This window comes from Thunnus thynnus, chromosome 12, assembly GCF_963924715.1.
Source record: "Thunnus thynnus chromosome 12, fThuThy2.1, whole genome shotgun sequence".
Lineage (NCBI taxonomy): Eukaryota > Metazoa > Chordata > Actinopteri > Scombriformes > Scombridae > Thunnus > Thunnus thynnus.
Window position 1 is genome coordinate 12,874,501 of NC_089528.1, and position 25,905 is coordinate 12,900,405.

The 25,905-nt window shown below is 37.7% G+C and overlaps 2 protein-coding genes across 2 annotated transcripts; one reads left to right on the plus strand and one right to left on the minus strand.

The window, feature by feature from the left end:
* The first annotated feature begins 3,069 nt into the window (after positions 1–3,069).
* LOC137194034 (C-C motif chemokine 2-like) lies at positions 3,070–4,533 on the plus strand. Its single transcript, XM_067605554.1, has 3 exons — positions 3,070–3,163; positions 3,282–3,396; positions 4,088–4,533. The coding sequence occupies exons 1-3, from the start codon at positions 3,097–3,099 to the stop codon at positions 4,356–4,358; spliced, it is 453 nt and encodes a 150-aa protein (XP_067461655.1). The 5' UTR covers positions 3,070–3,096; the 3' UTR covers positions 4,359–4,533.
* Positions 4,534–18,385: 13,852 nt separating this feature from the next.
* Positions 18,386–20,346, minus strand: LOC137193409 (C-C motif chemokine 20-like). Its single transcript, XM_067604644.1, has 4 exons — positions 20,191–20,346; positions 19,892–20,012; positions 19,053–19,130; positions 18,386–18,919 (listed from the first exon to the last, which is right to left on the minus strand). The coding sequence occupies exons 1-4, from the start codon at positions 20,312–20,314 to the stop codon at positions 18,730–18,732; spliced, it is 513 nt and encodes a 170-aa protein (XP_067460745.1). The 5' UTR covers positions 20,315–20,346; the 3' UTR covers positions 18,386–18,729.
* Between the last annotated feature and the right edge of the window lie 5,559 nt (positions 20,347–25,905).

Genomic DNA, 25,905 nt, shown 5'->3' on the forward strand with positions numbered 1-25,905 from the left:
GGACAACAACTAATGAATAAGAGAGGAACGAATAATCCAGCGAGGCATTTCTCCTCTGACAAACAGGTTGCCACAGGGATGATAATGATGAGGCTGGGATATTGGGTGTGGAGAAATGTGTACATGTGTGTGTATATGAGTGCCAAGTACATCAGTGCAGGCAAGTCATTATGTGTCTGCTTGCTTGCATGTGCACCTGCATGCCTTTGTGGCTTTGTTTATGCAGTATGTTTGGAGGACGTGTATTTGTATGCATTTTGTGCTTGCTGAAGGCATACACTAGCCAAGTTTTCACTGATATTAATGACCGGACAGGCGTTTGTGTGCCTTGGGATTTGATGTTGTTGACTGACAGAGTCAAGGGCAGGATGCTAACATTTGCCTTCCATCCTGACAGCAGGTGAACAGCCAATGAGCTGTTTATTTTTGCTGCCATTGTTGAGCTGGCATAATGATGTGGTAGCTGAGATGTACCAAAGGACCCAGACACCACAGGGCCTCTCACTTCCATCCACATCCATCCTCTCATTCTTTCTCATTTTAAGCTTTAAATCGAGTCCATTATATTGTCAGTTTGCCTGGCTTTATGGTTGGTTAAATGGTGTGTTAAAACCTGAGGATTGACGCTGTCGCTGTCTGAATACACCATTCATGCCCCCTCTATCCTCTAAGTGGGCCTTGAAACTACTTTTCAATACTATGTCCTCCCCTTTTCACCATATTTTTTAGCCCTTCCTTCTTGGTAATTCAAGTGAGGTGTAAAAATAAACTGACTATTCAAAACCATCACTTTTATTGTGTTTTCCCTTATTGTGGATGATTAGACCTTTGTTCAGGTAGAAGGTCGGCAGAGCTATGCTGGGAATTATGAATGATCACAGGACCTCATGTACTAATTAGAGCATGACAGATAGCCTACTGGATTTTAAGGCTAAACCGGTATTGATATTTGAGGGTTAAAAGAAATTAATAACAATAGGCAAATTTTCATTTTTTGACATAAACACATAACAAAAACAAACATTTTTGATTTTTTTTTTCAAATTTAAAAGATTCAAAAGACATGTAGGGGAGAACGGGGTTGGTTGTCACATTGGTTGGTTGTCACATTCATTAGATGTCAGTCCCTTGAGGGTGCTGTTAAAAAATGTTGGTCCTGAAATTTTCAGAATTGGGGTCAGAGGTTACCTACAAAGTAATTTCAGGAGTAAGACACTTGACACTAAGGCAAGAGGACTTTTAATGTTTTTCATGTCAAAATTCAAATATCCAGCTCTTCAGTGTTTCTCTTCTAGGCTTTTACACAATGGGTTTATAATAAAACAATAATTACCATTAAAAAGTATGAGAGGTATAGTTTAGTTTTCTTAGCTATGCCACAACATGTGGTTGTTGGCTTTGATGGTAGCAAAAAAACACAGTTAGGGATGCTTGTCACAATCTCTTTAGGGTTCGTTGTCACATGTTGGCATATACGTTCATGGTGTGATATATCTAGTCCTTTTATTCTTTTTATGTTCTCTTGATGCAGGAAATGTGTTAGATTATTGCATTTCAATGAAATGAAACATTTTAAATTCACTTTTAAGATTGCCTCCATTTTTTAATTTTTCCCCATTAAAATAGCATAGGGACAACCAACCCCATAGTGTGTGAATACCAACCCCACGATGGGATAGTTGTCACAAATGCACAAGACGTATTTGACAGTTGGCATTTCTTGAATAGAATAAGCTTAAGGAGAGCAAGGTCACTCCATTCCTACCTGACACTTTAGGCTTCCATTACACATTGAAAGGGAATCTATTCAGGGTACAGTTTTTGAGGGATTCAAATGAAAGTAAAAAGTATGACTACCAACCCTGTTCTCCCCCACTCAGCATGTTATTTTAAAGTTTGAAATAAAAAAAATACTTCTGGAGAACAAACAGACTCTAAATTATCTCAAAAATAATTTTTTTGTTACTATTGGCAGACATACAGCAATGCGATATGTATAAGCTAAATTAGCACCATAAAGTGGCACAGCAAAATTCATGCAAAGTTGAGTGGTGGTGCTAAATGCTTGGTGATGCTTCTTTGCGAGCTACTGTGGCTGAGGAACTAACTGGTAACCTCCTAGTTTGTAGCACACTGAGGTATCTTGGCTAACTGACAGTAACTTTTATGGATTCTAGCAGTGCAGGATTATATAAGTGTATGGTGCAACACATTTTGGAGTTGGTCAAAGTCCACCTCTAGCTCCTCATGACAACAATTCCATTGAAACAAATTTATTTCAGTTTGTAATTTCATAGTTGTAAATGCTGGTGTGAATAGGCCCTATAACAAGTGCAACAAACCTAACAGGAGATTAAAGGAGATGTCAATCAAAAGTCTACACATTCACACAGTGTTGAGGGGTTTCATTTGCTAAAAATAAGTTCAGTCACTTGTGTGGGTGTATCATGTGTGTGCAGGGCCTTTAAACAATGCTGGAACAAGATTTTCAAAAATTTATTGTACTGATTAACAACAAGCAATTTTCTCAGACTGAGCTAATATATGATGGAATTCAATGCATCTTTCAGCTACCAAAATTACTATCGATGCCTGTGAAAGTAGAAGCAACATGTGGCTTTCAGAGTGAGTGGAGAGGAAATTGATGAGTATTTTTTTTTTCTTTCTTTGTACGTGTGAATGTGTGTATATACCGATATGTGTTGAGTGATGCTACTTGTGGGCAGAACTGTGGTGAAGGGTCCGTTTGTCATCTCCTGTGAAAGGTGAACACATAGTTTCCTTTCACCACCCTATAGCCACAGACTACATGGTGATATGTTGTGGGGTGACATTGTGGAAAGGCGGAAGGGGCTTGTGTTTTATAAGAGCCAAAACCAGAAGTTGAACAATCACAAAAACAGAGAGAACATCACTTATTAGAAGAGCAATACACACCACGGCTGCTGTGTGATTGGCTCGACTGAGTACTCTGATAACTCCTCAGACAAGCAGTGAGATTGTTTTCTGTGAGCGATTCAGACTACACAGGTTTGTGTTCCGATATACTACACTCAGACAGCCATTGACTGACGAAGTCGAGGTATCATTGTGAAGATGGGTTTCAGCCTGGTTCTAGCCACTCTTCTCTGCTTCACCACATGGATGACTTCGGTCGACACAAGTGAGTATTGCAAAAAAGTATTGAATTTTTGATTGAGTGTATGGTCCGAGTGTTTGGTGGGGTAATGTGAAATGTATAAAAACTCTACCTAATCTTTCGTTCTCTGTCTCTTGTTTAGCCCATGGTCCGGCGGTGAACTGTTGTGTGATGTGGTCCACAACCAGAGTCCAACTAGAACGAATTATGAATTACACCATTCAGCCTGAAACGATCTGTCCCATCAAAGCCATAGTGTAAGTGGTTACACACCGTACAGAATTAAGCCATATCAGACAAATACCCAGATGTACTGTCAAATAAATTCTATTACATTTCTAAAAGGTGGGTTCACTGAATGTACAAAAGATCCCTCATATTTCCTCACTTACCTCCAGTGCTATCTAGCCATGAAGCTATGTAGTTTTGATCTTATTTGTCCATGTCAGCTGCAGTAACTGTCTATGAGATTTTCACCTCCACCACAATACAATAGGGGTGAATGGAATGTTATTTTTGCTGCGCAGAACACTGGAAAATTATATTTAAAAGATTCAACAGCAACATCTCTTTAAAGAAAGTGTCCCTGTTACTCTTGATGGTCCAAAGACCTGAACTGTCAATACTTTTCATTGGAACCACTTAATAATAAAAACAATCCAGTTGAAAGCTTTTCTCAGCAACATCTGTGGAATATTCAAAGCAAAAGGGACCTTTTCTGGAGCCAGATGTTGCTTTTCATTTTTTCAAAATACCACTTTTCAGTGCATTGAGATTGGACATTTCAAAACTTTAGCAAACTGCATGGCTGGTAAGTGGGAAAACATGTTTTTGTTGTAATTTTGGTGAAACTGCCCCTTTAAGAAATTATTCGTCAGTACTTAATTAAAAACAATGTGCAATGTTAAATGCATTACAATGCCATTAACAGCACAAAATCATTTGCAGGTTTCTGACAAGTCATGGAAAGAGGATTTGCTCCGACCCTGAAAGCAAGTGGGCAGTAAGAGCCAAGAATAAAGTGGATGAAGAGAGAAAGAAAGCTTTGCAAGTGAACGGACAGACTGAAGAAGGATCAGCAAGTGACATCATGACACCAGCTTGTGCCACTGCATCAACGAAAGCACCGCAGAAGAAACACAAAAATGGAAATGGCAAATGGAGACGGCAGAGGAAAAGGGGCAGGAAAGCGAGGAGGGAGCTGAGAAGGCGTGTCTGAGGAATCACAAGACAAATCAAACCTTCCGCAAATTTTACTCTTTTCAAATGGAGACTTTTATATATTCTTGTAATGAAAACAAATATGCAATAAACATTTAAATATGTCATAACTTTGTGTGTTTCAATTTCAAAGAGCAATTTTTTTTACCCTTTCTAGTTGCCAATAAAGACTTTTTGAGCAAATTTTGTGTTTGTGCTGTGAACAAATGGAACGTAATGAGACTATAATTAGAACAAGATGCTAGTTCCCAGTAGCTCTTGATGTGTTTACACACATTGGTACAAATGTACAGGAAGAAATATAGACATACAGCTAAACAGAGATAACAAAAACAGATAAACAGGCATAGGTAAAGCTGTTGTATGTACGTACTGCAGGTAGTTAACAACAACAGCTGGACAAACAAGCAGAGTCTATATACAAATCAAATAGTTACATTATACTTTAGATCCAGGCTTGTGTTTTATTGTAACTACACTGTGCAAATAGTGCATGGTAATGATTAGAGCTATGGAATAAATTCTCTTTATTGTAGTACAATAAATTAAATATACATGATACATATATGCATGCTTTTTGCCTTACTGCAAGATTTTAAAAAAAGAAAAAGAAATCACAAACTCAATGATGTGTGCATCCAGTGCATGCTGTATCTGTTACACTGTAATGAACACTATATTGTTTTGATATTGGACATTTGGGTTATTTTACTGAAATTGTATTGGGATATCAAATGGCTCGTTTTACTGTTCATGAGTGTGAAGACGCGGAAGAAACTTCTGGTTTCTGTTTGTTCTGACTCACAGTGCTCTTGCCTAAAAGAAGGGAAAGACTGACATAAATTAAGGATGTGAAGTGTGAAGTCCACAAGTCCTGTAGGAGGGGTACATCAGCCCCAATGATCTTTGAAGTCCTGACTGTCTGTTCCAACCTCTTTTTGTCCAGCTTTATGCCGGATCCAAACCAGACTTAAATGGATGTGCAGAGACTCAAGGATTGTTATGATAAGCTTGATTGTTTGCCACCCTGGAAAATGTGTCATACACACATACATATATTTGATCTTATTGACCACTATCAAATTGAGAATCATTTATGCCCACATATGACAACGTCTTTTCAGTTTATTTACTGTGACACACAAAATACCACAGAAACCCCCCTCTCACTCCAATATGTCTTTCCATTCCTATTCTAATGGCTATTGGCTAACGGAAACCTACAAATAAATGTCATTACTTTTGTCATCAGTCAGCTGAATACAAGCCATTCCCAAAGATCCCCAATTCACTTTTTCTTGTTTTTTTTGTGTTTCCGGTTTAACTTTAAATTTTATGATAACAAAATACAGTAAATGAGACAAAATGCTAAATTAGTTTGAAATTTTTTGACCAGAACAAAAAACAATGAAAGATACAAACTAGTAAAATATTTAAGTTCATGAATAATATGAGAGTAGCAAATGCTTGCAGATTTGTGTCTGTGTAACAGATTATATGTGTGATAGTATTAACTTTCTGTTTAAGGGATGTGTTAGGTTTTTATTTGAAACTGGGTGGCTGTTATGCCACCGCAGCTACCACATCCTGAACGCTCAATCTAGCATGTTTGTGTGTTAGTCTATGTTTGTGGTGCTCTAATTCAGCAGACCACTATTAGTGGTACTGTTTCCTCTGTTCTAAGAAAATTTGACTTAATGGAACACAATTTTTCAGCGGCTATGCAGCACTGAACAAATACCATAGGTCAGTCACTGTGAGTGATCACATAGGAAAGAACAACTCATCAATAATCCAGTGATTTATAAGAATTCTTAAAGTTGCACTAATCAAAATTTTTATAATAACAATAGAAAAATGACTATAATGTGAAAGGTGCTGCTTGTACATTAGTGGTGTTCTCCACTGCTCAATGGAGCATTTTAGTGCCTGTCAGCTCACTGTTTTGGTCTTATGGCCCATGACTTTACTGTTTTGGTTCAATCTCACCAGTCCAGTCTACTCTATTTCCAGCTGCATTAAGCAGCTGTTCAGCTAAACAGCTCTGATAAACCTACCTGTGTGTGTGTGTGTGTGTGTGTGTGTGTGTGTATACATGTGTACATGTACATGAGTATGCACTGGAGAGGTGTTTTGTGGTTAAACCATCGGGAGGAAAGCGCAATCTCATACGGCTTCTGTTGGCGCCACGCATCAGCAAGGAAAGATATGTATTGTCATCTTCCTAACACTTCTACACACACACACACACACACACACACACACCTAGGCTAGGTGTGAACGATGTACGACATGTAAAGCACTTGAAAATGGCAGTAACACAGCTCCAGGCAGAGCTGAAGAGGACTCATAGTCGTTTACAAACACTGCTAGTTACAAATAGAATAGATGTCAAAACTGACATAACATTAGAGATATTTGTCCTAATCTTATACTATGCTGATATACTGCTGTATAATTTGATGGCATAAATATGTATATATATGTATATATATACATATATGTGTGTTTGTGTGTATCACACATTAATTCTTATTTTTGATCAAAGCTTCAAGCTCTAAAATATAAATTAAAGCTGTAATTTATCTTTGCATTCATGCGTTCAACAGTCACACAAGTAACAATGGTGGGCCATTACTTTAGCCAAGGGGTGGGGAAAACCCATTGCACTGTGGTACAAGCGAATGTTGCATCGACCTCAAACACTCTCCACTCTCAGCTGCTCAAACTTCCCCCAGAGCTGTACTTTCTCTCTGGGCCCACGTGTAGTAAACAGTTTGTTACTCAACAGCACCACTTTTGTCACACATCATTCAGTTAACAGTTAGCAATGGAAAAACGTTGACTGGAAGCCCCTAAAGCCTCCACCTGGTCAGCCTGAAGCCCACCATGTCTCACTGTCACACTTACCACAATGAGGGGAGGGGGAACATGGCGGCCGCCAGAAGAGGTGAAAATTATTCAAATGAGTACATTACATATGAGTCACCCGTGGTCTAGAGAACAAGCTTAGAGTAGACTTTTGTTGAAAGAAAAGTTTGTGTTGCATCAGGGTAGCATTTTATTTCTTGGGTTTAACTATGTTTCACCATAATAACATTAAAAGGTTGACATTAAAAGAGAACAGCTTTGAGAATGTCACAGATTTGACCTACCAGCTGGTGAGACTATCATATAACATCTATTCTTATCAAATATGCCTTTAAATATCCAACATAAATCACTATACACTGTACATCATTTTTATGCACTGGGATGGACAAAATCACATAAACATCTTGCAAACTCTGTAAACTATGGCCTTTAACATTTAAATACAGTTGAATACATTCTCCCTGATAGTCTCAATACAAATTCTCAGTACAAATTCAACATTTTCAAGCTTTACAAAGAAAATGCTTCATATTTTTTATTTAATAAATATTTAATATTTAAGAGCTATGTAATGAGTTTACAGTATTTCACATGTGTGCTGCAGATATTTTGTCCACCCCTTTGTATTACTGTATGTTAATCAGTTTTTATGTAATGTTGAATAAAATATATAATTACACAATCAGGATTTCTTTCTGGAAATCTCACTTCTTTCCTGTAGAACAGGGTGTGGTGGACTGTGTTTATAATCACATGATATTATGAGAAAGACTGATCTACTGAACCACTGGTTCTGAACTGTTTTGTGCAACCCCTCATCACACTTTAGGTTGCATATATCTGAACTGTGAGATTCACAGGTTGTTTCATTTGAGTCACTTCTGGAGTTGTGAAGAGGAATGACTATTGAGTATTTGCTCAATAGTTTGAGAGAAAAAAATTACAGAAAAGTCTAAAAAATTATCCATCCAATTAATCATCTTATGACCCCTCAGATTTATCTTGTGACCCCTTGGACAAGTCCTGACCCGCTGTACTACAACTACAACACACAGTGCTCCTTTTTCTGTTAATATGACCATAACTAAAAGTCCTGACCCTGAATTTTTTGGACTCTCTCTCACTCAAGAATCTCCATCTTTCACTTTGCTGAGAGTGAAAGTGCTCATACGTTATCATGGTTAATCTCTGTGTTTTGTGGTCTTTCATAGAAACGAAAGATCAGATAAGGAGATGAGCAGACAGACAAGCTTCTAGATGCAGACATACAGAATGTAGCAATTTTCACAGTTAACACATTTAGATTGTACTCGACCCTGCAATTCACAATCACCAAAACTTAGCCATTATATTTTGACCATTTTTTATTGTTTTTCATTATCATTGTACAATGAAAGTAAGAAGTAATGTACATATTTACATTCAGACACACAAGTATCAAATAAACATCATATAATAAACAGCTTCACTAGCAGGAGGTAAGGAAATAAAACATTCAAAAGTCATTGATAGTCAAACTTCTAATTTTAGTTCAGGTGTTCTGTCTTTTTGTGTGCAGGTGGATATCATGTCAGCGGTGGTGTAAGCTGTGTTGGAGATGCCAGTTCTTTCCATCTAGGAAGGCCTTGCTGGTCTTTGTCCACAAGTTGCTGGGGTCAGAGCAGATTCTCTTGCCTTTCAGCGTGGTGAATCTATAAAAAACCACATAATAGAAAACATGCTCAGTAACATGTGGCATTATTTTTGAAGAGAAAACAGTTGATCAAAACTTTAAAATTCTGAAATAGCAATGATCGTAGATAATTCATTGTATCATGTGAATGTACTGCAGATTATGACTTACACCACTGCATGTAGATGGCATGATGATTCATTTTGTACATAGTAACTCTTCAGCAGCTCTCGGTGGATTTGAGTGTTTGAGATTTTACGACAACAACTCGCTATCCCACCTATGAGTAAAAACACAAGACTCCATTAGTATCATCATCATCATTATCACAATCTAACATGAAATAATACATCACATCATATATGAAGTAAATGAACAAAATGCACATTTGTGAAAACTTTCACGTTGCTCTTACCTTGAGCCGAAGCTGTGGATGCCAAGATAGTTACAAGGAAAAGCGAGACAAAAGTGAGACCTGTCATTGTGTGTCTCTGGCTAAAACAGGTATGTGGTGTATGTCTGAACTGCAAGCTCTTTTAAGGCCACCACTACCACACTCAACACATTCATTTATGCTATTTGCAAGTTGAGCATGCAGCACCCACAGATACGCACACGGCTGGAAAGTAGAGTACATACAGTATTTCCTCCCACCGCAGTTCCCCTCTGCTGTCATAGCCCCTCCACTCACTCATTACTGGTGGTCTGAGGGTGTCAATACTTTTTCCACTGAAGGAGCATGTGGTCTTTTAAAAAAATTTTTTTAAAATTATATTCACAATTCAAATGACTATATGGAAAAGACTTGATCTTGATCATTATGGTCAATGAAAATGATGATATCACTGAATTAAACACTTTGTCTGCTGCACTCAATCTAAAGGGATCAATTCTCATTTATTGGTGCTTTGCTTTCTAACATCAGTGTCTCAGCTATCTTTGTTATTATGTCATGATGCCATCATGTTGATGGCAAAACAGACAATAAAATTTGCTTTTCATAGTATAAACTGATCCGGTTCTTTGTTTTTTAACGCTTGGTACAAATAAAAATAGATCCACCGCTTACTTGTTGGACTCAGTAGAACCTTGATGAATCTTAAACAAGATTCACATGTAAAAGGGAAAATCTTTCATGTAGTTGCAAAGGTTAGGTTAATTCCTCTAGTAGAAGAATATAATCAGTCTCGCTTTCTAACACTGAAGCTTACTGGTTTTTGAGGTGAGTGTTTCTGTGTGCTACTGGTGCTCATGTACTCATTTCTGCAACCACAGTGCATGAAGGGAGAGAAAATGTTTACCCCTAAAGTAGTATGACATTTTATACTACACACACAAACAAAGATGCACATAGAAACACACAGCACATAAACAGATATACCAAACTATGTTGCTCTGTTCCACGGAAACCCACATGGGTATGTGGTCACCTGTTCTTACATGCATGAAAAGAAAAGCATTGCAGTAGGTCTCTACTGCAATGCTTTCCAATGCTCTTTCAATGCTTCCTTCTGCTGAACGTTAAAGACAGCTGCTAGATGTTAGATAAGAGTTATTTTAACACACATGCTTATGTGGTAAATACAGTTAATGCTAAACACAGCTAGGTCACAAAACCCACCACTGTAACTACCCCTGATTAAGAATTTCACCTACATGTATGTAACCCCCATATATGTTACAACAAATATGCTTATATAAAGTGTCAGGGTTGATATTGCATAAAGGTTTGTATAACAGATATAAAATGTACAAATAAATATGTAAGGAAAGAACTTCAAAGACATAATAATTTATTCACCCAAAGGAAATTTTTCTTTTGGAATTCACAGTTAGATAATTAACCTGACATGCCAGATGGTTTGTTACACAGAAACAGAAGTCATCCTTGGAAACAGTTTGGAAAACCATCTATCTATCATCGTATATCACTGTCTATCACTGTCTTACCTTGTGAGGTAGCTGGACTCGCAAGATCACGTGATCACAATATCACATGAGAATCCTCATAGGACACTGATTGGTCTGAACCACTAGTGGTTCAGACAAAAAAGTGCTTAACTTGAAGCCTGACAAGATGGATTCTAATGTGATAACATTACCCATGTAACACAAGCATTTCCAAATTTATTGACATAGAGGATAAATGCACCTGTTGTGACCTTGAGTGAGGGACAGCCATGCACTTGTTCTTTTGTTTCCCCTCTTCATCCGCATTTTGCAAAGACACAGAGAAGTTTATCTTTAATAAAACCGGGCATTCTACACGATTGTGACTAGGAATAATGTTACTACAATTTAATGTAATAATAAACTTTTGTGTTACATAATCAATCTTATACTTGTAATTCATAAAGTCCACATACATAAGGCAAGATTCTCTGAGTCTTTCCCTAACATAAATGTTTTTTCTGGTTGAATTTAATTTCCACATGGATACTTTAAGACTTATGACAAACAAGAAAAGTGCACATACATTAATGTATTATGAGGAATTATTTTCTGTGTCCCCTGATTAACTTATATATAACTTATTATATTACTATATTGTCATCATTGTTATTATTGTTTACTTATTGTTATTGGAAATTATTTGTTCATGTTGTAAGGATCTACTAAGTGTTAAATATTACTTTATGTATCATTTTTTAAATTGATTTTTACATTTCTTTTACTTTTTATGTTTTCTTAGTGGTTCTCTTTAAACATCCATGTGATAGACAGATGGTTCATCCAATCACCTGCCAAGTATTTTTTGAAAGTGAAGGTGTCTTCTCAGATGGCTCCGTGTCACAAACCATCTTACATGTCAGGTTAGTTTCATGACTACAATGTGGGGAAAAACCTGAGAGACGTTATGTGTAACGTTATGTGTAACAAAAACTTTGCACCGTAGTAGTCACTTTTTATGAGACTGAAATGTGAACCATGTTTTCTGGTGGACTTTCTGCATTTCAGTTGGAAATATGAGATTGTAAAATGTTGTAAGTTTAGTAAAAATGGAGAATGACTGTACTTGTATTATGCAGGCTGTGTTGTGTGGGTGCCTGAGAGACACCTTGGAAAGCAGGAGGCCAGCTGACTACCACAACATGAGGGACTATCTCAGGAACTGGACTTGGACTCTTGGGATTGTTCTCTTGGTTTTCAGGTAAGCCTTAAAAACTGTAAGTGGTTCCAAAAATAAGCAGTTAACTAAGGTAAAAGCTTCTGATTTCACTTAACTGAATTAAAACAAAAGAAAGCTAACAGTTACCCAGGTAGTGGTAGTAAGAGGTGGACAGTTTATTTACTTCTGCTTTGGTATTTGAAATGTAAATGAAGTGGATGCTGACCAAATGGAAAGTTTCATTTCATTTAAAGGATTATATGTGTTATTTTGAAAAAAATACTGAATCTGGGGTGACTGCAGCTACAGTTTTTGAGACTGCCTTCACTGTAAAAACTTTTGTCTTTTGTTTAAATGCCTATAAAAAAGACATATGTTCATGTTTTCCTGACAAATACTGTCTCCCATGGCAATGTGAATTATGACTCTTGTCTACCAGGAACAAAGGCAGAAGTAGTATGATGTCGTTACAGCAGACAAAGGAGGAGGGCAGGGTCAATGGATGGGTGCCTAAACCTAAACAAGCCTTTACCATAGCAGTGCCAGATCAGAAAACAGTCATTTTAATTATTGTTTGTAATGGACAAACAGAACTGTAAAATGTCCTGCATCTGATCAGGAAAGGCTCATATATGTGATTTTGGAAAGCAATGACTTAAAATATATTTTGTCGTTTGGATCAGAGTTGTTCACTTTAAGACGAGGGAAGAAGTCATGTGACCTTTGTTGTTATTTTCATGAAGTGGTAGTTTGTATTTCACTTACATCTTTATATAAGATGTCTTACAGTTTCAGTGATATTCAACACAATACATCACGTGTACAAATACACGTGGCTGATGACTGAAAGCTGTTGAAATTTAAAATTAGACTATTTTACATCTTAACATAGAGCAGAAAGCAGATTATCACTCATGAGAACAAATTCTGGAGCAAAATTAGGTTGTACTCACAAAGTGAGAAAAGTAAACACAAAACTGAAACAAAATCAGGAATTCAGCTCTCTTGCAGCCGCCATGTCTCTTTAGTTATCTTACAGTCAATAAGCACTGATGGAGCAGTTGTTATGCTTTTAAAATGACAATGTAAGTGGAACTTTTTTAGATGGGTCCATTATGTTTAATTGACTCTATCCCGTCTCTCTTTCATGACAGTCTTATTATGACTCAGGAATAATCTGATATAGCCCTTAGTTGTGCTGCAGAGTGCTGAGGTCTTATTGTATATTAGTATATTAGTCTATAACTTGGCAGCAAGTTGTGGCCCATAAAGATAGTGATATGAGAGAAGTCATCATGGCACAGTATCTGCCAGGATTGTTGAATTTCACATATTCTCACACAATCACAATTATATTCATGAAATAGTGAAGACAATAACTTAGTCTGTTAGATTAACATCCTAGATTGAAGACAAAACCTGTGAATGAGTTGATAAAAAAGGAGAACTTTCTTCTTTCAATCCAAATTCGGAAAGTGTATACCATGTTTCGCAATTTTAATGAAGCCGATCACACTGTTCATGCTTCCTTCCTTATTTTGAGTAATCATTTCTGCTTTCCATTAACCAGGATGTCTCATTTAGAATCATGTCTGTGTTGTTCAAAATCAGCTGACACTGCTGGTCTACTGTATATACTGTATTTATAAATTTTTATTCATTTTTACAGATTACTCAAGATGCAGCTTTTCATATTGTTAGAACATATAAATGTTAAGTCACTGATAATTTTAACATTGAACATCGTAGGTCTCTCTGTTACCAGGTGAACTATAACACCAGTCTGCATGTCTGTGAAACCTGTTCACCACATGAACATCACGCAGCAATTTTCCTTTATGATTATTATTATTATTATTAGTAGTGGTATTTTGTTATCAGCCGATCCTGCAAATCTGATCATTTGTCACAGTGGACAAATGATCTGGCAGGTTTCTGCAAAATTAAGCAAAAATACTGTTGTTTCTTTCTCAGAAGGTAATAGGACATGTATGTACATTTTTCAGAGAAATTCAGCTCTCGGGATCCTAAAACCATACCGACCTCAGAAGTTCTGCTTTTTTGAAGACCTATTTTTGAATTTATCACCAAAAGACATGAAATCAAAACACAGAAACAAACTCCCCAGGTTGTAAGCATTTTGGTTCCCCATTACTGTGAATTAACTCAGTTCTTTTGGACATGCAGTTAGTTTACAGAAAAATAGTTTTTGACAGAAAAATATAATGGAAAACTTCATCACAACCTTATTACACATTTCACTGAAAACACTATGAAATGATCATCGGTGGTCCTGATCTGTCCAATTCTGTAGGCTACATACCATTATAGTCTTATACTTCTGCTTAACGCTTTCATTTGAGTCCAGTACAGAGGTGTGTGTAGGTTTAGATGAGTTCCAGTGATGAATTGCAATTCCTGCTGGTTATGAATAGAGGTGTTTAAAGGGTACAGATGACTCACTGCCCCCTTTAAGAGAAATAACTTTTAATAGTATAAAATACTGATATATAATATATAACATTCAAAATATATTATGAATATTTGAAGCAAAAAAAGTCAGACAAAAGCAAATTAATTTGTTAGATCTTTTTTTTTTTTTTTTAAATAATTCTTGTCTCGGGTCAATGAATAACTGATAACTTTGTTTTACTGGCAGCAACAAGCTGATTCTTTCTCTTTTAGGCAGTTATTTTGATGTATCAAACTTTCTAAATTGTCTGAATTGTAAAGGCCCCTCAAACAAGTTCCACAAGCACAACTAAAATGAAGGAGCAAGCCAGAACAAATGACCAAATTTGGGTGGAGGATGCTCGGAAATGTGTGGTTTGCGGTGAAAAGTCTGAGGATCTCCTTCCTTCCCCTTTCCTTTCCGCTGTTACTGACCATGCCCGTCAGCACCAGAGAAAAAGGAGTGATAGATGACACATTAAGAAGAGTGACAGGCACATGATGTTGCCTGTACATTATTGCTGAAATCAGCGGGATTTTTACCTAATTTCTTAACACATTCACCATTAGATGGAGATTGTGGTTAACTGGGTTAATAAAGAATCTGTCTATCTGTCTTGTTCTTCCAGTATATCTATCCATTTTCATTCTCTCTACTCGGTTCAGGGTCATTGTGGAATGTAGTATATCCCAGTATGCATTGTGTGAGAGGCTGGGTAACACGTACAGACAAATAAACACATTTACACGCACATTCCCACTTACATGCAATTAAATGTCCAAATTCTCCTAAACTTGCATGTTTTTGGTCTGTAGGAAGAAACCAACACCCAGAGGAAACCCACAAAAACATGGTACAAATACATATATGATAATATTATACCATATTATATCATTAATATGAATGTAAGAACATTAAATATAGGCTTCCAAGTGGTCTGTTGTAATCTACTACCTGTACAGTATATTAGTAGCTTACAGCAGGTTTGTTCCTTTATTATTTGTACATTTATGTATTCAGTTTCATTATCAGTTACCTGTTACTATCACTGATAAACCTAATTAAAGTGAGTCCTTAATAACACCATGTAACACATTTTTACTTGTTTTTGTTCCTGGATAGTAAGTGTTATTTCCTAATTGCTTATGCCTAAAAAGTATAGAAAATGGCTATTGTTCCCTTCAAACTTTGCTTTTGTGACCAGGACAGTGATATTTTGAAATTTATCTATTTCCAATGGGAAAACGGGTGAATTTGCACATTTTCATTGCACAAAAAAGTAACATGAGTCACCAGATATGCTGATGGGAGACTATATTTTGGGCCTGATTCATTAAAGTGATTTATAGTATGATTGGAAATCTCAAAAAACTACTCACTTCTAAATCTTTTGTGGTCACTTTTAGTATAAACTTTAGTACAATTGCATGTTAATTTTGCATCATATGTGTTTTTTTCTGACTTTATGTTAATGACAATGTGCAAATTCACCAATTTTCCCACTGGAAATATGTAAATTTCAAAATATCATTGTCCAGGTCACAAAAGCAAAGTTTGAAGGGAATGACAGCCATTTTCTATACTTTTTAGGCATAAGCAATTTGGAAATAACACAACAAAAATGTGTTACATAGTGTAGTGGATGCACTTAAGCCCTGTGTAAATCTCTTAGTCAGCTCTGTCAATGTCATGATGAAATCACAAAAAAGGAAATGGTGAACTACAGTGTCATCCAAGCACATCCGTGCCCCCACCCTGATAAACACACACACACTAAAGAGAGCCCTAGGAGATGATGCATCCTGTCAGTTTGCCCTGGTTCCTCTTTTTATGGTATAAAACCTGGAGGTCTGGTCAGAGGAGATCAGTTGTCTCCATCTGCCAGATCAAACGTTCAGCTTCTTCCAAGAACCTCTGGAACATCTCACGCAGTAATCATGCAGCTGTGCATCAGAAGACTGGCATGCCTGGCTCTCTTTGTGGGGGTTCTGGCAATGGCAACAACGGCTGGTAAGTCGCCTGTGAAAGATCCTGCACTATATTACACTGTTAGAAATTGTACAGTGTCATGTGCACTTAAAATGGTTGAATTCTGATGAAAATGTAGGCCAACTCTGTGTATTTATTCTGATTTTATGCTGCAAATGAAAGAGACAATGCTCATAATAGCAAATCCTTTTTTGTTTCCCTTTTAGCGGAAATAAAGGTAACCAAGTGCTGCACTGAGATCGGCGTGCAGACCATCACAGCTCCCATCATCGGCTATAGGATCCAGAGGAAGGCCCCGCCATGTGTCCGTGCTGTCATGTAAGAACCAACCTCCTTATTTTATTAAACAGAGAGTGATGATCAAAAATGTTATATAATTGAAAATGAAAGTTCTTTAATAAAGAATGAGTCCGAAATTGTGACTGAACTTTTCTTTTTTTTTTCCACCCAGATTTGAGACCACCGAGGGGGAAATCTGCAGCCACTGGAAACAGGAGTGGGTCTTTGACAAGATCAAGGAACTAGAGTGAGTAAGCTTTTGTCATCGCAGTCAATGTCTAGTATTGACTGTTGACATATCACATTAACAAACATTTTGATGTATTACTCAGGAAAAGCACAAACAATTATTTTAACCTTCGTCTCTTTTGTGTGTTCTATAGGCAGGCACGCAAATCAAAGAAAAACACTACGCTTGCCCCTACAACCTCCAGCCAATAGAAAGCACTCCTCACCATCATGAAGATATACAGACAATGATCTTGAATTTATTTAAGATATTTAAAATGTTCTCCAATGTCATTCTGTAATATTTATTATTTATTAGTTGCTGTATTTATTTGTCTGTCATGTAATTTTCTTAAATTCTTAAAAATACACTTGTCCATGATTGGCAGTACAGAGTGATACAGCTGAGTATGTTCGGTTGTTTGCTATAAACAAAATAAATATTCTTGTTCTCTATCATCACTTCTTCTTGTTATTGTTTAAAATTGGGAATTAAAGGTAGCAGTGCTTACAAAATGACCATCAAGATCTCAGGATGTGTCTGACTAAGGTACAGATCTTACAGATCAATTCTGCCATCTAGTGGGGAGTTCAAGTTACTGCAGCAAGTGTGTCATTAAGGGAGTCACCTTGTTTGACGGGCTGCTGATCCGAAATAGCACAAAAGACGGCCTCCCTGTCAGTGATGTCATGCATCTGTATGAGCTAGAGGGACAGGACGGCTCATAAAAAAATGTTTTTAGACACCTTTTAACACATGTGATGGCAGCATCCCCCGCTTTAAAAAAATAAACAAATAAATACAGCAGGTACACTCACGCCACTGTAAATATATACACCATGTGGAGCAACAGTCACTTACTCAATCACTCAGTTTGCACAAGTTGTAGGCCTACCATCATCCAGTGTTTGGAAAATAGAGGTGCAACTAATGATTGTTTTCATTAATCTGCCAATTATTATGTCAATTAATCATTTTGTCAATAAAATGTCAGAAAATAGTGAAAAATACCATTACAATTTCCCAGAGTTGAAAGTGTTGTCTTCAAATGTCTTTTTTTGTCCAACCAACAGTCCAAAACCCAAAAATATTCAGTTTACTATCATAAATAACAAAGAAAAACATGCCATCATCACATTTGAGAAGCTGAAACTAACAGAATTTTGACATATTTGCTTAAAAAATGACTGAAACAATTATTCTATTATCAAAATAGTTATAATATAATACTTATAGCAGATTAATTTTTTGTCAATCGATTAATCAATTAATTCTAATTGTTTCAGTTCTAGTTGAGAGCACTAATTGCTCTCTAATCACTGCTGAATGCTAGCCTTGGCTGCATTAGAAGTTGCATGAGACTTTTCAGTAAGACAGAGTTTTGTAGTTTGATTAAATAATTGTGGACAACAACGTAGGAGTACTTTGAAGCATGTTTATTTATTTCTGAGAATTGCTATTGGTTCATTAATATGGTTAAGCAGCAGATTCACAGTATGGAAGGAAACAGCACAGTCATAAAAACCTGATTTAACAAACAAACACTCACTAAAACATGGTGAAAAGGCTGAGCGCATAATCTACATTTGTCTCAAAACGGTTCTTTCCAGGTTCCCCTTAAGTCATGATAATATAGTATTAGGACTGACACCGCATACCTTTAAGCAATAAAAGTAAGTAGCAAGTAATAAATCCCCAATATCATTGGATGTCAGTCATTCCAATATGCAATTTGATTCAAACACTACAACTCCCTACATCCACGCTAATAGAAACTTTCCGTGCTGTTTGGGAAGATTTTGGTGGTATTGAGGAAGGTTTTGGTGGTATTAAGGAAGGTTTCGGTGGTACTGAGGAAGGATCCACTCCCATCGTTAATGGAAGGGTTTCCATGTCTTTTCATCAGAGCTTCTCCTGCAGCTGTGTCAGTCTTGGACATCTTCTTCAGTTTTAAACTATAAAATAAATTTTTTTTACTCATGATGTCACAAAAACAAAACAAGATCCTGTTCACACACAAAGCTTGACCTTATTTTAAGGTCCATGTCTAAACTTAAACTAGAAGGTACTTCAAAGTGAGTGTCATACCTGAGTAATTCCAGAGTTTTCCTCACCCACTCATCCTTCCGAGTCGCACATATCTCCCTCTTCATGACTGTGTAGAAACTGCAATAGTGAGTCATATCATCAGACACACATAGAGAGTACGACATTGTGTATTAGTGTATAGCATAATTATTATTTTTTTGGATAATGGTGCCTATTTGGTACCTGAGTTTCAGCATGGATATTAAAAAAACAATGTTTTATTTTTTTGTTAACACAATGCAGCCTTACAGGAACTTTAAATAAAAGTATAAAATTATATGATTTCAATCATGTGTCATCAAAAAATAAGTAAGCAAGCCTAAGAATGAGGTATTTTAGGTAATTAGGTAAGAATTAAGTATCCAGTGCCAGCTTGCGGGACTTGACACTTTTTAATACTTGGTGACATGGACACATTTAGGTCAGTACTCAAAATGTATTAAGGTTCAATACCCAGCCTTAGTTGTTGAAATGTGTGTTTGAATTTTGTCAATCTTAAAGAGTAGAAAGCTTGAGAACAAATCATTTATAAACATAATTTATGGTGATATGGAGCAGACCAAACAGCTGTATGTTTGACGTTAGGAAATGCACATGGTTTTGACAACAAAATGTTATGGTTGACTAGTTTGAATTCCTTTTTTACGGTAAGAATTTCTGCAGGCACAACATTAGTACTGCTTTGCAGTGTCTTTTGAATATTTTGGACTAAACCCAATTAGTGCAAGTTTGGCTTCATCAGCCCCTTCCAAAAGGTTTCACATGACATGACTGTGATATTCAAATATTAAAGGACAGGCAGGTTGGCGTCGTGATGGCTTGGTAGGAGAGAGTCTTACATGATCGCCTCAATGCGGCAGTTTTCAGTGGCAGGTTGTTCTCTGTAGCCCTTTATGCGCTTGAAAGGCACTGGCATACTGGTGTATCTTGTACAACAAGCTCTGCTTGAACGGGAACCCACTGTACACAATCACAGTAGCACATAACACATTACCAATTGGTCAGTTCAGCTTTTTCTTCTTCTTCACATGTGTCATAGGTCAATACTCACCCATCCAAAGTGCTCTCATTTGCTGTCACCTTCACAGTTAATATTATTCTGAATGACAAGCAGGTAAATGTGATGAAATAAACTTACGAGCAGCGGGAGCTGGACCGAGCAGGCCCAGAATGAGGCAGAGGAGAACGGTTGTCACAGTGATCATACCCTTGGGAACCATGTTGACAATGAGAAGAACCAGACGAGAATTTACTGAATGCATAACCTCTGCGCATTTATACTTATTCCACCACTTGTGTTTTTTGTAACCTGTGGCTCCTAAATTGAGGACAGGAAGCCCACTATTGTGGCATCCTATTGTAGCAGCCAAAGTTGCAGACATTGCACTTTGCACTTTGATTACAAATTAAGTCTAACTGTGCTATTATGCAACACTGAGATATGGTTGTGTGGGCTTGTGGGCCTATGAGAGTATCACTGTGGAACTGGTGCACTGATGCACAAGGTTCACATAATCTCCTAAGGCTCTCATCTATATTTATGCTTTCTGGGTTAATAATCATGCTGTGAAGTTTTTTAATATACAGCACAGCAGATTTTAATCGTCACACATTCTTCTCTTCATTTGGATTTCTCCAAAGATACAGTATGTTACTGCATATTTATATCTCAGTGCATAAGCATGCATAATTACACTTAAATAGAATTTGTTACACAAAATATCGCCCTTACTTGCTTTATATATTTTCTAGTTTTGACAGGAATGACTGTAATGTCTATTGTCATAATTTGAAATTTTAGCTTAAAGCTGTAGTCAGGGTGTTTTACATAACCAGCAATCTTGAGATTGTTTTCTGGTGAGAATTGATGGACTATGATAAGCTTGTCAAAACCCCCCTCCTCGTTACTATGACCTATTTAGATTGCAGAAAGCTGACAACTCCAAATCTAGCTCAGCTGACCCAGATACAGAAGGCACAACATCTTCAAGTTTTAAACGCTCTATAGTGTACAGTACGTCTCAAAAAATGACACGTTTAATATGTAAATTACTGGTTGTAAAAATCAACACCTTCTGCTCTGTGAAATACTGCGGAAGCTTTTGAATTCATGAATGAATTCATAAATGTTGTACAGTCATCATGGTGTTTCTGTTACGAGACTTACACTATATGTGTGATTTCATCTAGATATCTTGACAGGTGATACATAAACACTTAAACTAAACTGTGAAAAATTATTTTCTTTGTACGCTATTGAGAGTGATGCTCAACTGATCCCTGAAGGAGAAATCTATTTTTTGTTTGCCCTTATCTACAAAGAAATTAAGAGTGTGAAGGCCATCAACAGATTAAGGCCATTTTAGCTGATAGGGACTTGCTCAAGGACACTTCAGATGGACAGATGCTTGCTGTCATAGCGTGAGAGACAGTGCTGATAACTGAATCAGTCTCCGAAGCCACACGACATGAACTGTAATTTCGTACTTGTAGTATTTTGTTGTTGTCCCCTAAAATGAAGGCATCTTTGAATAAACAAGGGCCCAACCTAATTAGACAGGAAATAAATGAGATTTTAAAAATTCTCGGCAATACCTTTGAACAGTTTGAGATTATGTTGTTGTGTATATAAAATTGATAATGTGGGAATAATTCTCATAAGGAAAACACAATCTGGTAGTTTTAGCATTTTTTCTGTGCTGATAGATTTGAACATTTATGTTGAGTCTACATTGATATTAATCTGATATAGTTAAAACATCTGTATTGTTTGTGTTTGTTACAGCCTATACTTCACCTTGTCTGCTATAGTAAACCTAAATTAGTTTTGACTGTTCTGCGCTTTGTCATTTCGTGACAGTTTCAGCAATCATGATTCATTATGTTCTCATTATGACTTGCCCAACTTGTGCTCCTTTGAAGCCTCCACTGTCCTACCACTCTAAAGTCAGGCCCACACATCTCAATTTAGCACATCACACAAACTCATGCCTCATTTGATGCTGTCATGAGCAGAGGTTGTTACCTTCTCCACCATAGGGGGGCAGTGTTGGTATGGGCAAGTCCACTTATGGATGTCAAGCAAAAGAATAAAGGGACGTAAAGTGAATGTCTCACATCAACTTGAATATCTGTCATAACAATGACAGGGATTGATAATTATATGTAAAATGCAAATCAGGCTTCTTATTCCTCAAAATGATAGAACAAGAGCATGTTTTCAGCACTGTTATGCACCAAAGTAATTCAGCAACAGAGAAGCAGCAAATTTAACAGTACAAAAACATTTAGGAGTCACCTAAACTTAATCCCACACAACAAATACTCAAGCACAAATGTGAGAAACAGAGTGTGGAACAATGTTCTCCCAAGATCAGGGACAGCTGATAATATCCTGGCTTCACTTTCATCCTCTCTCTCTCTCTCTCTCTCTCTCTCTGGGTATTTGTGCATATGTGTGTGTGTGACCTATTGTGTCTACAGATAAAGGCAAAGGTAACATGATAAACTGGACAATCATTTGGTTTGACGCCTAATCCCTGCTAATCCTCCGTAAAACACAGACTCTTATCGTCGTCCTGTCTTCCTCAGTGAAAGACACACAAACACACAGAGACATGCACACCTTCCTGTGAGGTTACGGCTGTATACTTCAAATGATTACTCTCATTTTGATCAATTTACTGTTTGTTTTTGGTCACAGAATTGATCATTTTGGAGCTGAAGTAATTATTTTATTTATTGAAGTTACAGAATAATTCTGAAAATGAATTGGATAACAAATTAATAATCAGTTAATCCTTTGAGTCATTTCTAAAGCAATTATGCCTGAAATTTGCTGGTTCCAGCTTCTGCTTTTTTTGCTGCTTTTCTGTTTTATATTAGTGAAAATTGAATATCTTTGGTTTGTGGACTGTTTGGTGGACAGCTGCCTGTGCTATAACTGGGAATGAGGTTGATGATAGTAGTGTTGACTGAACCAAAACAAAATAGTTACAGGAAGTAACACGAAAACAATGAACGGAAAGACACTATAACTCTTCATAGAGCTGACGGAAACTGCAGAGTTTGTCACTATGAGCGACTGATTCTCACATTACACATAGTCACGTTAAGCTTTAACAGCTTGTGTCCATCATCAAAATAGTCAGTGATTGATCTCCTATTTACTGATTAATCCATTAATTGACCAATTGTTTCCACACTTCTTCACAAGAACCTTCTCTCATGGTTTGTTTCTCACAAATATGGAGGGTATTACTTGATTACATGATTAAAGGATGAAAATGTGTTCTAATAACATTTTCTTACTTTGCTGTTATACTTAGATTGCAAAATTGTGGCCAGTGTGTTTGCTGAAGGGTGGGTGTGAAACAGACTTTTTCATCTCTAGGGCCCCTCTCCTTCTTTTTGGACTCATGCTGGTGGATGGAGGGCAAGAAAAGAGGGAAGAGGAGGGGAGAGAAGGGAGGGTGAGGCTAAAGAGAGGGGGTCACCATTGAGTTGTCCACCCACACAAGGCCCTCTCTGGTCAGTTGCGTGGGTTGGGGCCAAAAGAAAGGCGAGGATGCATACACACACATGGACGCACACACAAAAAAAGAACAAAAACGACAGCTTTCTAACCCCAAATGTCAAATGTGGCAAAGGAGCCCTGGAATAAAAATGTTTTAAATTAGCAAGAAACTTCCTCAAAACTACAGAAAGGGGCATTGTCAGTATCCTTAAGAGCACTTCACAACAGAGGAGAGTCTCAGCAGCAAGGGAGGCAGCGGAGATGAAAAAGCTCTCAAAGCACTTGGCTGTGGCATCATTTTCAAAAAAATGCCTAATTTATCATAATTAGCATTGTTCCAGACTGTCAAACCCGTGAGGCAAGGAAAACAATGCACTCTTCAATATTTTATTGAGGAGTTATGGTAAATTATTTGATGTATAATTATGTGAGCCCGGCAGATTCTGTCCTCACCGTCTCCTCCTACATCCCATCTGCCCTGTGTGTCCAGAGTGTGGGTGACTGAAGTAGCTGCGGGGGGGATGAGGAATTATTGTGGAAAATCATAAGAAAACTTGTGATATAACAGTCTGAGTTGCACTTCTGCTGTTCAAGCTGACACTATAACATCTACGGCCTCCAACAGAATGAGTTGTGGAAGACGAAAAGAGGGGAAAATATAGAATTAAAAGACCTTTGTGACACAAGGAAGCGCCCAGAGGTATTTTAGTCTGGCAGAGCAAACTCATGGCCGGGGAGACTCCGGAGGATACAGTGAGCCAGAAGAGGTGAGGAGAACAGAGGGGAAGAGCTGAGTGGTAGAAAGAGGAGTATTTTTAGGGTGGTCTGTTATCTGTGGAGACGAGGGCGTGCGGTATCACAGCCGGGTCACATCGCTGAGGGGGGAAACAGCACGGGCTCTCCATCGAGACAGTAGATAAGGAGGAATGGAACAATGAAATCTCTCTCTGTCTTTAAAATACACACACACACACACACACACACATACACACACACACACACTCGTATGTCTACAAAGGCACGCATACACCCAGAAACTCAGTAACCACATCCACAGGAAGACACACTGCAGCTTCACTCTCACACATCCTCTCACAGATACCGAAAACCCCTCAGACATGTTAAAAGATCATGTCAGAATGGAGCCTCAGAGCTCCACAGGTGACCTGAGAGTGTGTTATTGCTCTGGTGACTGACAGACGAAACCAGCGTTATCGTACAATCTCTTCGCACAACTGTTTATCTCTCTCTCTCTCTCTCTCTCTCTCTCTCCTCCAGTGTAGCACTCCGAAGATGTAAATGCCAGCAGAACAGATGGATGGAGAGAACATCTCATCACTGACACCATGTTTATGTAATCACACACACACATACGCATGCAAACACACCACGCAAACACACTCCACATGCACGCACATACACGTACACACATATACGCTCTGAAGCAAGATGCTGATGGTGATTTCTTCACTCATCAAAGTGAGCACATGATGCGTGGCACACACACACACACTTTTGGTGTTTTGGTGTTTTTGATGAGACCTTCTGTTCGCTTCTTCCTTTGTTTATACTGAACACAACACACACATAAACACAGAAGCACATCCACACGCATACACACACACACACACATGCATGTGTGCTTGAGTAATTCGCCAGACTAGCAGCTGTTATGGAGAGAACTGGGTACTAATGTAATGCTTCTGACATGCTAATGATGCTTTGTCGCCCTGTGTGGAGTTCAAGCGCATACACTCACACCGTACAGATTTAGAAAACCTGACTGTTATCTGTCATATAACCCAGAGAATATCAGTTCAGTAGTATGAATATTGAATGGTTTAAGCTCCCAGTACGATGTAAGCATTCTGTGTAGGACTGCGAGCCAAATGAAACCCTAACTCGCTCCAGGAATATCTTAGCGAGGCTTTGAGGGAAGATCCTTTTTCAACACCCAACACACCCCTCCTCCCCCCCCTCCCCAACCACACCACCACCACCCACCCACCCAATCAAATCCTCACTGGCAATGCGCTGCTCCTCATCTCTCTTCCCTGCTTCTTTTGTTCATCTCTCTCAGCCGCCCACACACCTACCGTCCCTCGGGCTTTTCTCTTTACACTCTCACACACATGCACGCATTTACATTTGGCTACTTCGTATGTATTTCATTTCATTTCTTCCTGTTCTTTCTGTTTCCTTCATCACTATTAGACACTTGGAGATACTTTACGTGTATGAATGCAGGTTAACATGTGCACATTTAGAGACAAAAACACGCAGGGCCTATATTTAGTGCTTCACAATACAGATGTGTGGGCAGCAGCCATCTGGGGC